The sequence below is a fragment of the Nicotiana attenuata genome, unplaced genomic scaffold, assembly GCF_001879085.1.
Source record: "Nicotiana attenuata strain UT unplaced genomic scaffold, NIATTr2, whole genome shotgun sequence".
Taxonomy (NCBI): domain Eukaryota; kingdom Viridiplantae; phylum Streptophyta; class Magnoliopsida; order Solanales; family Solanaceae; genus Nicotiana; species Nicotiana attenuata.
In genome coordinates this window covers 135234-154209 of record NW_017670899.1, presented here as the reverse complement: position 1 = coordinate 154209, position 18976 = coordinate 135234, and the positions used below count along the sequence as shown (strand labels likewise).

The 18976-nt window shown below is 38.2% G+C and overlaps 1 protein-coding gene across 2 annotated transcripts; it reads right to left on the bottom strand.

The window, feature by feature from the left end:
* Nucleotides 1-65: 65 nt before the first annotated feature.
* On the bottom strand, nt 66-13597 carry LOC109244326. Of its 2 annotated transcripts, none has more exons than XM_019411392.1 (4): nt 13526-13597; nt 12190-12482; nt 2382-2450; nt 66-881 (listed from the first exon to the last, which is right to left on the bottom strand). In XM_019411392.1, the coding sequence occupies exons 2-4, from the start codon at nt 12427-12429 to the stop codon at nt 261-263; spliced, it is 930 nt and encodes a 309-aa protein (XP_019266937.1). In that variant the 5' UTR covers nt 12430-12482; nt 13526-13597; the 3' UTR covers nt 66-260. The 2 variants fall into 2 exon arrangements, with proteins under 2 accessions (XP_019266937.1, XP_019266936.1); XM_019411391.1 differs by lacking the exon at nt 13526-13597 and adding an exon at nt 13267-13397.
* Between the last annotated feature and the right edge of the window lie 5379 nt (nt 13598-18976).

Genomic DNA, 18976 nt, shown 5'->3' with positions numbered 1-18976 from the left:
GGTTTCCCTATCCCTTTATGTAAATTAAAATCCTAGTTTTTAAAAGGAAAATGCAATTTGAAGAATAGCTACAGTAACTTTCAGTTCTGCTGGATAAAGATGACTAAATTTTGTCATTATGCATTTACATTCAAGAACCAACTCATACTAGGGCTGTTTCAGCCACTACTATTGACTACACTATAAGAAACATAACTGAGGCATATTTACAGACAGAAAGATTGGCATATCCAGAATGCGGCGTCTTTGTTGCAGAAACTTTAGCTAAGATCAACTTGTAGTTTGATTGACATGTATAACAGAGTAAGAATGGCGCCTTGTGGGAGTGGAGCATACCTAGCAACATTAGATCCGACCCACATGGCTACTACCACCAATACAACTACGCTACTGCTGGTTTTGCCACAGAGCCAACTAGCGAACGAAAGGCATAATGTAAGTAAAATACCACCTCTGCCTCCCAAGATCCATGCAAGTAGATAACCAATCTTGTATCCAGCGTCCAACTTTCGATCAAGCAAGGCCATGAGGCTACTAAATGTCAAAGACAAACGAATACCTATAGTGTACATTAATAATAAAGAGAGAAATGCAGATCTGAGCACTTCCGTAAATGGACCTCTTTCTTCATCCGGAGTTTCTTCCTCGGACTCCTCATCTTTATCATAATACGAGGAGAAGTTTTCCCTTGTATGATATTGATACCTTTCCCAATATCTCTCTCTTCGCATTTTTCGTCTCAGATCAGCCCACCTATAGGTTCTTATGACATCGTCATATTCATATTCGTATTCCCAATCTCCCCCTAAAGGCCTGTCACTATTATCCTGATGTCGAAGAGCCTGATCGTACTGATTTCTTGATGATTCATTGGATAATACCTGCCAAAACCAAACAGACTTCTCAGTGATGTTAAAAATTTAACAAAAAGGAATTTTGATAATGAACTAAAATTTATCACTAGCATCAGAAAAGGTGTAATGCACTGGCATAGTTTCATCAAAGTTCCAAAAGCTCAAAAGGCGAACCTATTGAAAACCGAAAAAATCCGGAAGACCAATCAAATAAAGGGAACTAAAAGAAAAGGGAAAAGATCTACCAAAAAGACCATACTATGAAGCAAAAACAGTTCAAAAAACTATAAGGCCTCCTTTTTCTTAAATCTCAATTCTCTTCCTATCAGCCCTTCAATCTATAATATAAGCTCAGCATCAGCTCTGATCTTCCATATAAGACTTTCTTAATCTGCCTCGTTATCCTCTGTTTTTATTTTTATTTTTTCAAAATGAGCCTTTCTTTTCAGTCTCATTCATACAAACAGCCATTTATCAACCAAACAGAATACCTTAACTGCACTTGTTCCCTCCTTGAAGGTATCCTTACACACACCTTGGCATTTTCTCTGAGCAGAATTCTGTGGTGCTCTATGACAGCACCCTATAACCCACAGGTCTAAAGTGATCTCTTTCAAACTTCCAATGTTAGTTACACGTTCCGTAAAAAGCCTTAGGCAAACCCTGTTCAATACATTCCAAGGCTTGAATTGAATATGAGAGCAGTCACTCAAAGATGTGCAACACTTCCACTAGGTGGCTTCTCGACAAACATATTCATCAATAACGCGGTGTATTTTCTTGCAGTCATTTCCGGAAAAAGAGTTAACAGAATAGTCAACCCTCGAGGCCAACTTAATATCCAGATCATGAACCAAGAAACATGTATTCCTCCTTCAAGTTCAAGCAATGAAATGCAAAATGACTGAGAAAAGTTCAGTAGTAACAGTTGATCTACGATAGCTCCATGCGTATAAACCAGTAACTGAAGCCATTATTTGTTCTGCAATATACTAGATAAAAACAACTTCTTAATGCTGTTTCTTAGGATGCTTTGGACTACCTAGCATCAGGAGAACCTCAGAAACTATTGTGAAACACTACCTTAACAAGAATTGCTATATCAATCTCCTGCTGCATCCAAGAGTCGATCATATCAACATAGGAAATAAAAATTAGTACAACTGGTGCTGGAAATAGTGTGTGTGTGTGTGTGCGCGTGAAAGAGACAGCAGGGTTGGAAATAGTGTGTACATGTGTGTGTGTGTACGTGTGTGAGTGAGAGAGAGAGAGAGAGACAGAGAGAGTTACAAAAAGTACAAACGGGAACACTATGTAAGAAGATTAGTCCAAAAACTACCTCCACTTTCATTTCCCCCAACTCCTACTCCGATCCCCCGATACACACCCAAGGCAAAGGCGCAAAACCACATCTCTCTCTCAAGAGGTTTAGATGACAGCCTTAGCATATACAACAGCTTAAGATATGAATTCTAAGTTGTAGAAATAAAAGATAGATATGCCAAAAACCACGAAGGAGTGACTCACATCATATGCAAGATGGATTTTCTTGAAAACCTCTTCAGCTCCTGAATCCTTGCTAACATCAGGATGATACTGCATTTAGGATGTGCAAATAATTGATAGAATAAGAGTCAGTAACAGAGCATAGATAATCTAATGCAAAGCATTTTTAAGATCACGAATGCAGGAAAAGAAACTGGATTTTCTTCACACCTATGTTGTGCGGAATCTTCAAAAGCCCTGCCGCACCCGTGTCGACACGACATGGATGTTGGTGTGGGATCTATACCAGATTTGGTCAGCTTACCTTGGGTACTTTGACTACTGGGTAATTGGTTTGACTTTTGGGTTTATGTTATATATATATATATATAAATTTTTTGCTAACTTACTACATGGTTGTTGTAGGTTAGCATTATATACATCTTTTGATTCTCCAATATACCCTTACAAACACAACTTCATTTCCTACAACTGAGGACTTTATTGTCTTTCCACAACAGTTTTATACTACCAAGAAATTTCACATCTGGGTCCTCACTTTCCCTCCCACTTTTCCAGCGAATTTCCCCTCCTAATTTTATTCGCCGGCAACATCTTTTTCTCTTCTTTCTCAGACGAGCCAGGACCAAAGAAGATGCTAAGATTGCAACGAAAAAATGGCATCAAGGTCAGGTTTCAGTGGGGTTAGAATGATCTTGTTATTGAGTGCAAGAACTTACTGTTTTTGAGAAAATATTTCTTTTTTCAAGCTTCGCCCAAATTATGACTGTATAGAGAAGATCTTCTCTAGGTTTACTGTTCCACAGGAAATGGTGAAAAATTAGAACTACGATGGAATGATGTGCTTGTGTAAATTCTTTGATAATGCTTGATGAATGAATCTTGCTTCTTGAATTTTATTCATTGAAATGGAGATGAGGAGTTTGCCGGAGAAAGAAATAGGCATGAGCAGTCGCCGGAAAAAGCAATGGGGTGGTGGGATTCGTGGTTTTGCAGAAGTCCGGGTAGGGGTCCTAATAAGTTGGGTTTAATTTTTTAGAGATGAAATGGTGGAATTTTGATCAATTTCCAAAAAACTCTTTAAATTTAATTTGGTGGCAGCAAATAATAAGGGTATTTTGGAGTATCAAAAGATGTATTCAGTGATCAGGCTCTTCCACAAGATACTTATCAATAGAATGTTTTTCTATTACGCGAGATATCTTATGAATAAAATATTAGGTGTTTATAAAGAATATAGTTTTATTAGTTTTGACAATGTTCGAGTTTAGCAGACTTCTGTAACTATTCTCTCACTCATCCAAAGCACTATCCAAAATGGACTTGGATCAAGTTCATCAAATTCCTCCTCCTAAACCCCCAGACATCATTATCAATCAATCTCCTGATCAATCCAAATTGCCAATTGTTAGCTTTAAGGATAAGTTAGTACAAGGTGAACAAGAAACTTTAATCAATATGATTATTGATAAAAATATCCATGCTCCATCTAATTCTCAAGATATTGGGAAACAAGATCCCATATGCTCATCAAAAGTCCAGCAAGTACAATTAACCATCGAATATATCAACCATGGAAATTCTCGACTATAGTTAAGCTACAAGGGAGAAGAATCCAACACCACTTACTCAAAAGAAAATTACATGAATTGTGGAAAACAAAAGAAAACTTCCCTTTGATAGATTTAGGGTGTGATTACTACATCACTAAATTTAGTAATGAGGAAGCTATGCAAAAAGCCCTACATATGGGTCCTTGGTTCATCTTTGGTCACTTTCTATCGGTCCAAAAATGGGAACCAAACTTTCTTGCATCGGAAGCAAAATTATCAAAAACTGAAGTATGGATTCGACTTCCTCAATTACCAACGGAATTTTATGATGGTTTAATCTTACAAAAGATTGTAACAAAATTGACAAACTTTTAAAAATTGATGCATGCACTTCCTTAACTCTTAGAGGAAGATATGCCAGATTATGTGTTGAGTTGCTTTTGGATGTCCCAGTAACCCATTCTATCTACATTGGATCACACAAACAAACTATACGCTATGAAGATGGGAATCTTCTCTGTGTTAAATGTGGAAGGCTTGGGCATGTTCAATCCAAATGTCAGTATAAAATAGTTTTGAATGTCTCTTCTCCAACTGCTTTGGACCCTACTGTCAACCAATCCAAGGACCACAAAGCAGCAGTTCAAGGAGTTAATGGAGATCTACTTCATCACACTAAGGAAGAAGTGTGGCAGACGGTGAGCTTCCCAACAAAAAAGAAGGCCAATCACAAGAACAATTCAGGTAATCCTAAAGAGCAAAGCAAATCTTTGTCAGGTACTCCTTCTATCTCATTAAATGATAAATCCATTGATAAACAAATGTCTTTTAAATATCCCAATAGGAATTCGTCTAAGATTTACATTGCAAGAAATACTAGCCCACTATTTTCCTCCACTACTGGAAACAAGTTCCAAGCCTTGGTTAATCCGCCTAATCAAGATTGTATGGTATTGGACGTGGACCCACCCCTCAACTCTAATTGCCACGTGGCAAGCTCGACTAAAGACCAATTAAACAACATGCATGGCACTAATTATGTGCCTACTACCCTAACTAACCAGGTTAGCAATCCTCACACGCTTCCAATAACTCCTAATGACACCCTAATCCCTAATGATCCTACTAAATCATACTGCAAGCCTAGCTAATGCTTGCATGGGAAATAAAATACTCAATCAACACCTGTCCCAAGACTCTCCGGTTGGCCAACAAATGGTTAAAGAAACCATACACGTTACAGGGACAAAATCTTCTCCAAATCTTACTAATACAACCGGCTCAAGCAACCCCCAAAGCATGCAACTAGAGGTAATAAGTATCAACCCCCTAGAGCACTAGAACCCATAGTCATCCCCTTAGAAAACTCTTACACTTCCCATAATATAAACCATCCCTCTAGTAGTAACTATGCCCAGAATACCAGTATCCCAAAGAAGGCGTTATCGTCTAGTCCAAATCTTAAGGCACCAACGAGCCCATACAATGGCCAACCCTCCAATCCCTCAGGCAGCCCAAACAAACCACCAAATCTACTTTGTTCAACCACCCCTACCTCAAGATCATCAGCCCCTCTCCTGGATAGAGCAAGCATTGATGGGGCATGCAATATCATTCAACATGATATTGGATGGACAGGAAACAGTGATAGTTCTTCAAAATTCTCATTTCCTTGCCCATCTAGTATCGGAAGGGATGCACATGGCGATGAGCAACTACTTCAATCACGTTTGGTTGAACAACATACTTCATCCCCTAGCTCCATCGATGAACTCAAACCTAGCCCAAACTATGAGAAACCAATGGAACCTTCCACCCCACTTCAACCCAATCCAAACTCGGAACATGCAAATGGATCTCCCATTCTTTCCACCGGGGGAGATCTCGAACATGAATCCAATATTCATGCCATGGTCCATGCCAAACACCCATGCAACGACTCAGATGGCCAATCAAATGCAAATTCCTCCACATGCAAACAATCCCCAACCAAACGATCCACTAGATCAAAACAATGCGCCACAACAACAACAAGCTCCTCCCAATCAACCAGAACCAGAAGACCAACCAATAGAGGATGCAGAGGAGTTGAACTTGCTGGGGTCCGACCAAATCCTAGAGTTTTCAAGTTTAAACGATGTAAAGGTATATCTATTCAGGGAAATGCGCAAGAAGAGATATGTTCTCAGTTGTCCCCCAAGTCTTTACAAATTCTCGATGGATGTCAGGCCTCCACAGGACCCTACTGTGGGGAGCCATGCAATGATCTTGGTGCCTTCGATAAGGAGGAACCCAACTCCCCCTCCACAGGGAATGAGGAACAATGGTAGCATGCACAACCCTAATCTCCTTGATATGATGCCTTACCCTGTTAACTTTATCATCTGGAACATGAGGGGTGGTAATAACGATGCTTTTAGGGTAAACTTTAGAGAAATGATCGATACGCATAAACCTAGTGTTGTGACTCTACTAGAGACTCGCATAGAAAACCATGTTTCTCTCCTTAATGATTTTCCATTCACACAAATGATTGAAGTCCCAGCTGAGGGACAATCTGAAGGAATGGTCATCCTTTGGAAATCAGATGTGGTTACAGTGAAAGACTTTGTGAGAAGGAACCAAGAGATTCATGCTAATATTGAGGTACGTCCATCAAATTTTTCTTGGCTTTTTTCATCTATTTATGCTAGTACTAAAGTAGCTAGTACAAATGAACTTTGGAGTAATATTGAAGGAATTTATGAGAATTACAAAGGTCCTTGGCTCTTGGGTGGGGATTTTAATGATACTTTTAGCACGGATGATAAGTTTAGGGGTAGGAGAATTAACAGTAGACGTAGTTCCCGTTTATGGTCTAGTGTTAACCATTGCAACCTTTTTGATCTAGGTTTTACAGGTTATAAGTACACATGGTCTAACAACAGTAGGAAATCTAATAAATTAATTATGGAACGCTTAGATAGAATTTTCGTTAATGATTCTTGGACAAGTCTATTTACAAAAGCCATGGTTATCCATCTTCCAAAAACACACTCTGACCATAACCCCTTACTACTTCAACTAGTTCCCAACAATAGATTCCATAATGGAAAACCTTTTAGACTTGAATCTATATGGTGAAGACATCCGGATTTTATTAATATAGTTAGGTCTAGTTGGCAAACTAATGATCTCCCTAAGGCTCCTCGGATCTTCAAAGAAAAAATCATTCCTTGGAAAAATGATACCTTTGGGGATATCTTTAAAAAGAAAAATTTTGTTGGCACGCCTAGATGGAATTCAGAATTCTCCTAAGTATCAAACTAGTCTGTTTTTAATGAATTTGGAAACTATTCTTCAACAAGAGTATAATGGCCTATTAAAAATGGAAGAAGATTTTTGGAAGCTCTGTTCAAGAATTAGTTGGTGTAATGAAGGTGACGCCAACACTCGTTTCTTCTATAGCATGGCTACCAATAGAAAACGTGTTAACTCTATCTTGTATTTCAAAGATGAAAATGGCAATTGGATAACTGATGCTAAATCCATACTAGAACACACTTACAATCATTTTAGCAATTCCTACAAGACTTCTAAAACCTTTAGTAAAATGACTTGTTTCAAAAACCATTGTGACTCTAGTGGGAATATTGACCTAATCACTCTTGATAATCCTGTTACTAAGGAAGAAGTTAGGAAAGCTATTTTTTCGTTCAAACCTTTTAAAGCCCCGGGTCCGGACGGTATTCAACCTTTCTTTTATCAGAAGTATTGGAATATAGTTGGTGAGTCGGTCATAAAATTTTGCCAAGAGGCCTTTGAATCACAATCTCTCTCTAAGGGTATTAATGATACTTACTTATGCCTCATTCCAAAAATTGACAATGCCAATGATCTAAAAAAATTTAGACCTATTGGGCTCTGTAATACGGTGTACAAAATAACAACTACCCAGTAAAGTCCCACATAGTGGGGTCTGGGGAGGGTAATGTGTACGCAGACCTTACCCCTGCCCCGATAGGGGCAGAGAGGCTGTTTCTGATAGACCCTCGGCTCAGAAAGACAAAAATAAAGTAAGAAAAAAACAAGAGGAGAGAAATCATTAGTAACTCCAGTGGAAATTGTAATAATAACAGAAACATAAAAACCGAAAGATGAATGACATGCAATAACAGTAACCCTAATCTAAGGCCCGGGGCTAAGACAAACAACAAGAATAGTGTGGGTCCAACATAAACTGCAAGCCATCTAAGACCAACCCTAATCCAACCCCGCCTCACCCCGGAATGAAGTAAGGAAAGCTTTACTACCCCTATCCTACAACCCTAATGCGTGACCTCCAGGCCTTCCTATCAAGGGCCATGTCTTCGGAAATGTGCAGTCGTGCCATGTCCTGCCTGATCACCTCTCCCCAATACTTCTTAGGTCTCCCTCTACCTCTTCCCGTACCCACCACGGCTAACCTCTCACACCTCCTCACCGGTGCATCGAGGCTTCTCCTCTGCACGTGCCCGAACCATCTGAGCCTCGCTTCCCGCATCTTGTTATTAAAAATTGACCTCCAAAAGGCTTTCGATAAGATAGAATGGGATTTTATCCATAAAACTCTTGTTTTCTTTCACTTTCCTCCTAAAATCTCTAACCTTATTATGCACTAGTAGTATTAGTATCCTTGTCAACGGAACCAAGACAAATTTTTTTAGCCCAAGTAGAGGAATCCGTCAAGGTGATCCCATGTCACCCTACATTTTTACCCTATGTATGGAGCTTATGTCTAGATTAATCGATAATCAAGTGGATACTGTGATGTGGGACCCTATAAAAATTACCCCAAAGGGTCCTCATTTTTCACATCTCTTCTTTGCTGACGATTTAACCTTAATGGGTAAAGCTAATCATAAGACGGGTAATTGTATAAATCAATGCCTTAATTTGTTTATGGAAGAAACTGGGCTGTCCATAAACTACTCTAAGTCTAGGATTGTGTTCTCCAAAAAATGTCCACGAGACATTTCAAGCCATTTAGCTAGTCTATTTAACACAAGGGCTAGTTTTGAGTTTGGAAAATATCTTGGATTTCCAATGCTAAATCACAAACCAAAGCCCAAGGATTTTCAGTTTGTCATTGATAAAATGCGTGCTAAACTCTCCCTTTGGAAAACTAATCTTCTTAATATTGCGGAAAGAACCACTTTAGCATCCTCAACTCTGAATGCTATGCCTTCTCATGTTATGCAATATACTATGCTCCCTAAAAAAGTGTTAAATCAGATTGATAAGATTCAAAGGGATTTCATATAACCCTCAGGGGTTGGCCTGGTGGCAATTGACTTGAGCCTTAGGGTTTGCTCCCTTTCAAGGTCTCAAGTTCGAAACCCACTGGGTGCAAATAATTTCTGAGGGCCATCGGACTGGGTAAAACCTGAATTAACCGTGGTTCACTTGCGGGAAACTCCTTGCCGAGGGCTTGTGCACCCCCCGGATTAGTCGGGGCTCTAAGAGACTCGGACACCCGGTGCAAATCAAAAAAAAGAAGGGATTTCATATGGGGAACCACTAATACTAAGAGGAAAATCCATTTGGTGAATTGAAAAACAGACACTAAGCAGAAATCTGAAGGGGGTCTAGGAATTCATACTTCTTTGCAAAAAAACTGTGTTCTCCTTACTAGCCTGCTGGCGCCTTATAAATTTTCCTAGTTACCCTTGGGCTCAACTAATTGCTAGTAAATATGCCCATAAAAAAACAACTCAAAAATGCTCCTTCATCTGGGCAGCCCTTCTAAAAGGGTATACAATACTTACCAAAGGAATTTTGTGGCATCCGAGCAACAATTCAAATCTTGACATTTGGTCAAGTAGATGGATTCATAATGCTCCAAGCCTTAAAAATAGTATAGAAGGCCCTCTAAATAAATCTGACTACTTAATCTCTCTTAATCACTTGATTTCTAATGATCAATGGGATATGTCAAATATCTCTTTTGACCTACCCCCTTCCCTAATTAATAAAATCAAGGCTACTCCTATGCCGTTAGGTTCAATGAGTAAGGATCTAATGTCCTGGGATTCGAATAGTAATGGCATATTTTCTTCCAAGTCCTGCTACAAACTTTTAGAGGATAGTCACTTGGTGACACAGGATAAAGAGCCTGATTTTAATTGGATTTGGGATCTCCTTGTCCTAATAAAATCAAGTTCTTTATTTGGCAATGCATGCACAAAAAAATACCTTGTAGATCTTACCTTCATTATATTGGTATCAATATTGATCCTATTTGCCCTATGTGCAAAGAAGGACCTGAGGATGCCGCTCACATTTTTCTCTTATGCCCTATAGCTAACCGTTATTGGTCCAGTATTGATCTAAGAATCAACCAAAATAATGATCAATCAAATTGGTTAGCTAATTTAAAGAATGCTCATCAAGTCAATCATCAGCATTATACTTGGAAATGTATCCTCCCTTTTTCAATTTGGAATCTTTGGAAGAATAGAAATAACAATAACATAAACAATTTGGATATGGACATTAACCCTAGACAGGTTTTCCATTAAATATGGGAATATCTCTTCTTTACTGAAAAAAATCCCATACAAAATTCTTCTGTTAAGATTAAAATTCAATGGGCAAGACCTCCTCCAAACAAGATTAAGCTTAACATTGATGGGGCATTCTCGAAAGAAAAGCTTCATGCAGGTTTAGGAGGAGTTTTCAGAAATAGCTCTGGTAATTGGATCATGGGCTTCACAAAATCTTGTTACACATTTTGCTCCGTGCCGGCAGAACTATTAGCATTGGAGCAAGGCTTAAAATTAGCTGTGGAGATGCCAATTGCTGCTATAGAAATTGAATTAGCCTCGACGGATATAATAAAGATGCTTACTGAAGAAAATGATAGTACTAATGCATGTTTACTTAACTGCAGATCATTAATGCGCCAACTGAAATCCCCGGTGATCAGGCACAATTTTAGGGAAGGGAATGCAGTTGCAGATTGCCTAGCTAAGGAAGCAGTCAAGAATTTCAAGCCAGATAATTGCTACCACCTTGCTTCCCCACCTCTTTTTGTTGAAGCCACTTTGGAAAAGGACATGCAAGGCTTTTGTTTTGGTATTAAGCAACTAAGTACCAGTGTTTGTAATAGTTTAGTAACTTTAAACAATAGTAATGTCCTTCGGGACTATGTAACTTCGGTGTAAGCTTTTACGTATTAATATATTTGCTTCCTATCGTTCAAACAAAAAAAAAAAGTTTTATTAGTTTTAGTAACTTTAACTAATCAAAATATATACATTTATTGGTCGTATCCCAGCAAGCGTATCCGCACTCGGATCCATACCCCTGAATCTAAAATTTATGTGACGAAGAATCTGACCTCTAGATCAGCACCATATCGGATACTCGCATCCCAGTCCGAGCAACATAGCTTCACATTGTTTGGAAAGAAACATGCACACTTCTTTATAAGCAAAAGTTCAAAGCTTTTAGATAAGAACATTGCACTTGAGAACAGCATTAACCAGTAACCATACAAGAAGGCTTCCCCTGTCTATGTCAACAGAAGTTTGAGACAAGAAGGCGAACTACATATACCACGGGCATGAAATATAGTTATCCATGCTTTCTTACCCTGAACCAAATATTCCATAGCTTCGCATACTTGAAATGATATTTTGACAGAGTGGCAAGACAAAGCAAAAGTTGCAACCACAATAACATCTCATAGGAAAGTTTGTCAATGGCAAACTCTGCTTGGAAGAAGGAAAAGAGGGACAAGAATTGGTTGAGGTGAAATGCTGTTCTTTTCCTCCTATTGTTTCTATAATTGGTTGGGAAGTAACTTACTCACATCCTACTATCTGTCTCAGTCCCAAACAATTTCCTTTAACATAAAGAAGCAGAGCATGTATTATAAGTAAACTCTTCAGCATTGTTTATTAAGATACTTCTCTTTCTGCAGTTGCTCATAAAGATAATGCAAACCCAATAAAAGTTTGAACCAGTCATATCTGAAATTCTTACTCACAGTTGCTTTAGAATTACAATTCTTTCTAAAAGGTGGAACTAGAATGAAACATGAATTACATTCTTTTTCTTTCCATTGTTTCATTCGGTAACTAATCAATGTCATTACAATGAAGTAAATTAAATAAAGTAACAAAAATTGCTAGTCATGTATCAATAAAAATCAAGGTTCAATTGCATTGTAATATCCAATAACTACCTAAAATACCTTCTTTAATCCTCATATTATCTCATAAAACATGTATCCTAAAGAGACATGATAGTACCTTGAGAGCAAGAAGACGATATGCCTTTTTTATATCAGCAGGAGAAGCACTGTGTGGCACACCAAGCACGGTATAGTGGTTCTGCAGGCCACCACCGATAGCAGATGCTGAAATCCGGGCACGATGCTGAAAAATACCTACGCGCTTGCTAGGCCACGCCCATGGTCCAAAAGATAAGTTCTGGTTTGAGCTACCACCTTTATCAATGGAAGTGGGAGCCAAGAAGAGATAGGTCTGCATGTTATGAACTGCTTTTATTCAGATTTGCATTGCTCGTTTGAGTTCTGTCTTAGCTGCAGAAATGGAAAAATGCAAAAGATTCAATCAAAGAACATTTTTAAGGCTAGCGTCTTGACTCTAGAGAAGTTATAGATAGTGGTGTCATAAGAGGGGATCTGCCTTACATGTTTTAACATTTTGTTTTCATTCAATACCTGCAAAATTGTTGTTTTATTTTCGTTGGATAAATTTTTTCCGTCTTATAGCTTCATATAAATCATTCTTTATCTCAAAACTCTGCATACGGGTGGATTAAGAATGCTTGTGAGGGTCACAAAGTGATCTGTATATTCGCATTATGGTTAAGCAACAACAATTAGTATGCCTCAAGCTCGCGTTATAGCTAAAAATTTACAAAATAACAAGAAGTTGCATCATTTGTAGCATCTCTGACACAAATCCTTAGCTACCACATATTTAGGGGATAGTACTCATTCTTCTAAAACCAACTTTAAGGATAAGACTAGACCACAATTTTATACTCAAAATTCTTCTAAAATAAAACTAGAGATTGTAAACCCTAAACGTCCTCAATTGTAATATGTTTCTAATTAAGGTAGAACAAGCTGCTTTGTGTAGAATTCAGCAGTATTAATAAGAAATATCATAACTTTAACTTGATTAACCAAAATTTACACAGACAAACACCATTAAATTATGGTAAAAATGTAATGGGCTGTTTCCCCAATAAGCTTCAGACCATGGATATAAATACACATCATAATCAACATCGGATGGGGAAATAACAATTGAAACAAAAATATTGCAGCAAAACAAACACAAAATAGCAAGAATTACCAGTTCAAATCTCAAACAGGTGAAAATGGAGAAAACCCAGAAGACTGAAGAGAGCTTAGGGACAGTTGATGTGGAAATTTTTCTTTTTTCTTTCTCTTGTCATAATTTAATTAAATAAATAAATAAATAAGCACGGATTTTCCTCTTCTTCTTTTTTCTTTTTCTCTTTTAACTTCGATAAGCACTCGTCCAACCATATTAACATGTTTAATTGCATTGACATCATAATACTTACATGCATAAAAACAAAAAAATTTACCTTACAGTTTAATACCATAGTCGTTTAGCAGTAACATTGATATTTTGCTTAGTACAATGTCTAAGGCTAAAAAGTTTTTTTTTTTTTTTCCCTAAGAAAGTTAGGACTAGTAATTGGTAGAAAAATAAATTGCAGAAACAGGGAAATTAATAATCGGCTTTGACCAGAAAAAAAAAATTCAACTTTGATAGTGTATTCACTGTTCTTTGAGCATAGGTAAATTAACGTTATAATATATGTAATACAGTTAGTTATATGAACCATTTCTATTCCAATTTACTAATTTAAAAAAATAATCAATGATTAAGGTGGACCTATGTATATTCAGGTATTATCGGACCCCGTAAATTTTGGTATAAATCTTGTATATGTATACGTGTATACTTTCAAAATGATTAATTTAAATCACTTAGCACCTTAAACACTAAAAGCCTTTTGGGACACACTAATTTAGCAGAATACTCGCATCATGAATGCCTTTTAGGGCATCTCCAACCTTGCACCATTTTTTACACCAAAATGGTGCAAAGTAACTCCGGCCCATTATACTATTTTTTACACCAAAAAAAAAATTCTTTTTATATTCTTCTCTCTCTTCTATATTATATTATTTTCTTTTTTCTTTTTTACATATTTATCCCATATAATTCATATTTCTTTCTTATATAACCATAAAATACAAAATTATTTTATACCTTTAATTTTTAAATAATATAAATTATATGCAAATACTATACATTATACATATTAATGTATAATTCAAATAAAAATGAAATCATTGATAAGATATAATTAAATAAATATTACATTATGGTAAAATTTAGTTTAATTTTTACATAAATATTCAACTTACAAGATTAGTATGTTGCTCCCATAAATGCTCTATTAATGCATTAGGAAGTGCAAAATGAGCATCTTTGTCCTTAATTTTTTTGTGCCAAGCTAAAAATTGTTCAAATCGGTAATTTTCATCTACTACCATTTCTACTGTTGGAGTTGGACCTTCCCAATCATCTTGAATTGGTGCTTAAGATCACGTTCATCCTTGATTATCATGTTGTGCAGTATAATACATGTAGTTAATATATTATGGAGCACTTCTTTCCTCCAAAAACGTGACGGCCCTGCAATAATTACAAAACGAGATTGCAAAACTCTGAATGCACGTTCAACATCTCTTCGACATGATTCTTGTTTTATCGCGAAATATTTTTTCTTTTGAGAACGTGGCTCACGAATAGTTTGCACAATAGTAGACCATTTTGGATATATACCATCAGCTAAATAATAACTCACGTGTGCAGACAGGCAGCGAGATATGGAGATAAAAGATAGGCAGCGAGATATGGAGATAAAAGATAGAGCTTTGAAGCTAAAAGAATTTAAAGAAGAAAATAAAATTTTATTGTCGAATTTAGATTCTATTGATGATCCAAATATTCGTGAATTTATTCGACAAGAACAAAAACGAATTATAGATAAAAGAAGTCAACAATTTCAACAGCCACAACCACAACAATCCTCATCCCATACACTCAATATTTTATTGATATTGGCGGATCTGGAAGCGGCCTTCCAGAGTACTAGATTATTGTTGTAATTTTCTAGTCCCATTATGTTATTTAATGTATTTTCAATTTAATCTATGTAAGTCGCTACTGTATTAAATATTTGTTTTTATCATAATCAATGAATATTGTGTTATTTATTAACAACATATTATATTTTAGTTTTGCAATTTTTATTTTTTTGATGGTTATATATTTTTATACAATTATAACTTATAATAAAATTAACTTACAATTTTATATAAAAATAAAATATATTAAAATTAATTTATAAAAGTTATACACCAAAGTTAAAATATAAAATTAATATTTTAAAGATATTATATAAAAACTATAATTAACTACAAAATTATAATATGTTAAATTAAAAGTGTTATATAATAAAGATAATATTAAAATAATGATGAGTAGTAATGGTGTTGATGAATAGTGTTACACTAAATTTGGTGTAACACTATTCACACACCAAAATGGTGTAAGAAATGGTGTTGGGTTGGAGCAAAACAACATCAAATCTTACACTAAAATGGTGTTTGGTGTCAAAATTAGTGTTGGGTTAGAGATGGTCTTATATCTTACCCAAGGGCGGATCTACTAAGGGAGTATGGGGTGCCACGCTACTCGCAAACCTCGGCCGAAACTTATATATTTCTGTGTATATACAGAAGAGATCTGATATATGTCGATGGCGCCCAGATTAGCAAACATGAGCTTGGTGCCACCGGTAAATTGCTGGATTTTTATGTCCAGACGCCCATGTTCGAATCCAGTCAACATTTGTTCTTATTGTTTAATCGCTTCAGTTTTAAGCTTTTCAGCATTAGATACTTAAATTTTTTGAGCTTCAATTTTAAACTTTCAGCCTCAATATTTTCATCTTCTGTATTTTCTTATTTTTCTTTACCTTTTAAATATAACAGTATCTTTTTCATTTTTAAACTAAGGAAACCAATTTCTTTAACCAAATAACAACCAAAATTTCAAAATTCAAACTTGTATGGGTCAGAATTCGACCCCACGATAATTAACGAGGCTAATCCCGTTTTAAGTTAATTCATGATTAATTAGTGGCACGACCATTCAGAGTTGACGATGTTCAGCTCGCATCTGGTTCGATCGACAAGGCCATGGCCTATCCGCCACCATAAAGGCGAGATCCCAACGTGGTCACGGCCACTTATTGCCAGCTCACGAAACTCACAGCTATAAATACCAAGAGAGGGAACCCTAGAAAGGGGGGGCTTCTTCGTGACCACTATTGGGAGAGAAAAAAGGGACAACAATACCCAAAATTATGGGCAAGAGGAACACCATTGTAAGGCTCTGAACCTCTCCATGGAGAGGCAGACCAAACAAATGTTATCAATAAAGGTTTCTAATGTTTCTCCCCCTAACCATGAGTACTTATTTTCGTTTCTTTCGTTTGGTCCAACGGATTATTACGATTTGCTATGATTTTCCCGTGACTCATTTGTATTGTTTTATACTCATAAGATATGTAATAACTTTTGAGCAAACAATTTGGCGCCGTCTGTGGGGATTTCCTAGCAAAATCGCGTAGTTCTTCCCTGGACCAAAAGGAAAGAAGCGCCAAACTCGAACATCTCAAATCAAGATCTAAGTCCTCTCTCTCTCTCCAATCTCAGATAGTGCAAACAAGAAGAAGGGGCCCCCTCCCTTCCTAAGGGAAAGTCTCTGTAAGGCACACGAGCTCCGGTCAGAAATCGGCACGGAGATATCTCGAGCCGAGAGTCGCCTCAGGACAGCCTATATACCCTGGTTGGGAAGACAACGGATAAGCCGCTCAAGGTCTCGAATCCAAAACGAGTTTCAGCACTCAATACCCACAATATGGGACTCAGGCTACGAGCCTTCGCCGTCAAAATCAACCAAATTCAACAACAGTTGAACTGGGACTCAGGTTATGTACCTTCGTCATCTAAATCGACAAAGTTCAACAACAGTTGAACTGGGACTCAGGCTATGCGCCTTCACCAACAAATTCAACTACGGTTGAACCGGGACTCAGGCTACGTGCCTTCACCAAAAAGTTCAACTACGGTTGAACCAAGACAGGCTATGCGCCTTCGCCAAAAAGTTCAACTACAGTTGAACCAAGACAGGCTATGCGCCTTCACCAACGAGTTCAACTACGGTTGAACCGGGACTCAGGCCATGCGCCTTCACCAACAAGTTCAACTACAGTTGAACCAAGACAGGCTATGCGCCTTCACCAACAAGTTCAACTACAGTTGAACCAAGACAGGCTATGCGCCTTCACCAACAAGTTCAACTACGGTTGAACCGGGACTCAGGCTACGTGCCTTCACCAAAAAGTTCAACTACGGTTGAACCAAGACAGGCTATGCGCCTTCGCCAAAAAGTTCAACTACAGTTTGAACCACAGGCTATGCGCCTTCGCCAAAAAGTTCAACTACAGTTTGAACCAAGACAGGCTATGCGCCTTCACCAACAAGTTCAACTACAGTTGAACTGGGACTCAGGCCATGCGCCTTCGCCAGTAAAATTCAACTACAGTTGAACCAAGACAGGCCATGTGCCTTCGCAAAAAAGTTCAACTACAGTTGAACCAGGACTCAGGCTACGTGCCTTCACCAAAAAGTTCAACTACAGTTGAACCAAGACAGGCTATGCGCCTTCACCAACAAGTTCAACTACGGTTGAACCGGGACTCAGGCTACGTGCCTTCACCAACAAGTTCAACTACGGTTGAACCAAGACAGGCTATGCGCCTTCACCAACAAGTTCAACTACGGTTGAACCGGGACTCAGGCTACGTGCCTTCACCAAAAAGTTCAACTACGGTTGAACCAAGACAGGCTATGCGCCTTCACCAAAAAGTTCAACTACGGTTGAACCGGGACTCAGGCTACGTGCCTTCACCAAAAAGTTCAACTACGGTTGAACCAAGACAGGCTATGCGCCTTCGCCAAAAAGTTCAACTACGGTTGAACCGGGACTCAGGCTATGTGCCTTCATCATCAAAATAGACAAAGTTCAACTACGGTTGAACCAAGATAGGCTATGCGTCTTCACCAAAAAGATCAACTACGGTTGAACCAAGATAGGCTATGCGCCTTCACCAAAAAGTTCAACTACGGTTGAACCGGGACTCAGGCTACGTGCCTTCACCAAAAAGTTCAACTACAGTTGAACCAAGACAGGCTATGCGCCTTCACCAACAAGTTCAACTACAGTTGAACCAAGACAGGCTATGCGCCTTCACCAACAAGTTCAACTACGGTTGAACCGGGACTCAGGCTACGTGCCTTCACCAAAAAGTTCAACTACGGTTGAACCAAGACAGGCTATGCGCCTTCGCCAAAAAGTTCAACTACAGTTGAACTGGGACTCAGGCCATGCGCCTTCGCCAGTAAAGTTCAACTACAGTTGAACCAAGACAGGCTATGCGCCTTCGCCAAAAAAGTTCAACTACAGTTGAACCAGGACTCAGGATACGTGCCTTCACCAAAAAGTTCAACTACGGTTGAACCGAGACTCAAGCTATGTGCCTTCGCCACCAAATTTAACAAAGTCCAACCACGGTTGAACCAAGACTCGGACTATGTGCCTTCGCCATTAAATCAAACGAGCTCGACCTCGCTCGAACTGCAAAGATGGACGCCTTCGTCCTCAACTTTAGCAAAGTTCAACCACAGTTGAACCGAGACTCAGGCCAAACGCCTTCATCTGTGAAAGCAAAGCCCGACCTCCAACAAATCGGAGCGCAGGATAGGCACCCTCGCCATTCAAGTAAGTTCTCCCAACTCGAATTAAGATTCGGGCCACGTAAAGTTCGGCCCCGGTCAAACTACGAGGCCGCATTTTCTACCATCACGACCGGTAGTTCGACCGCGTCCGA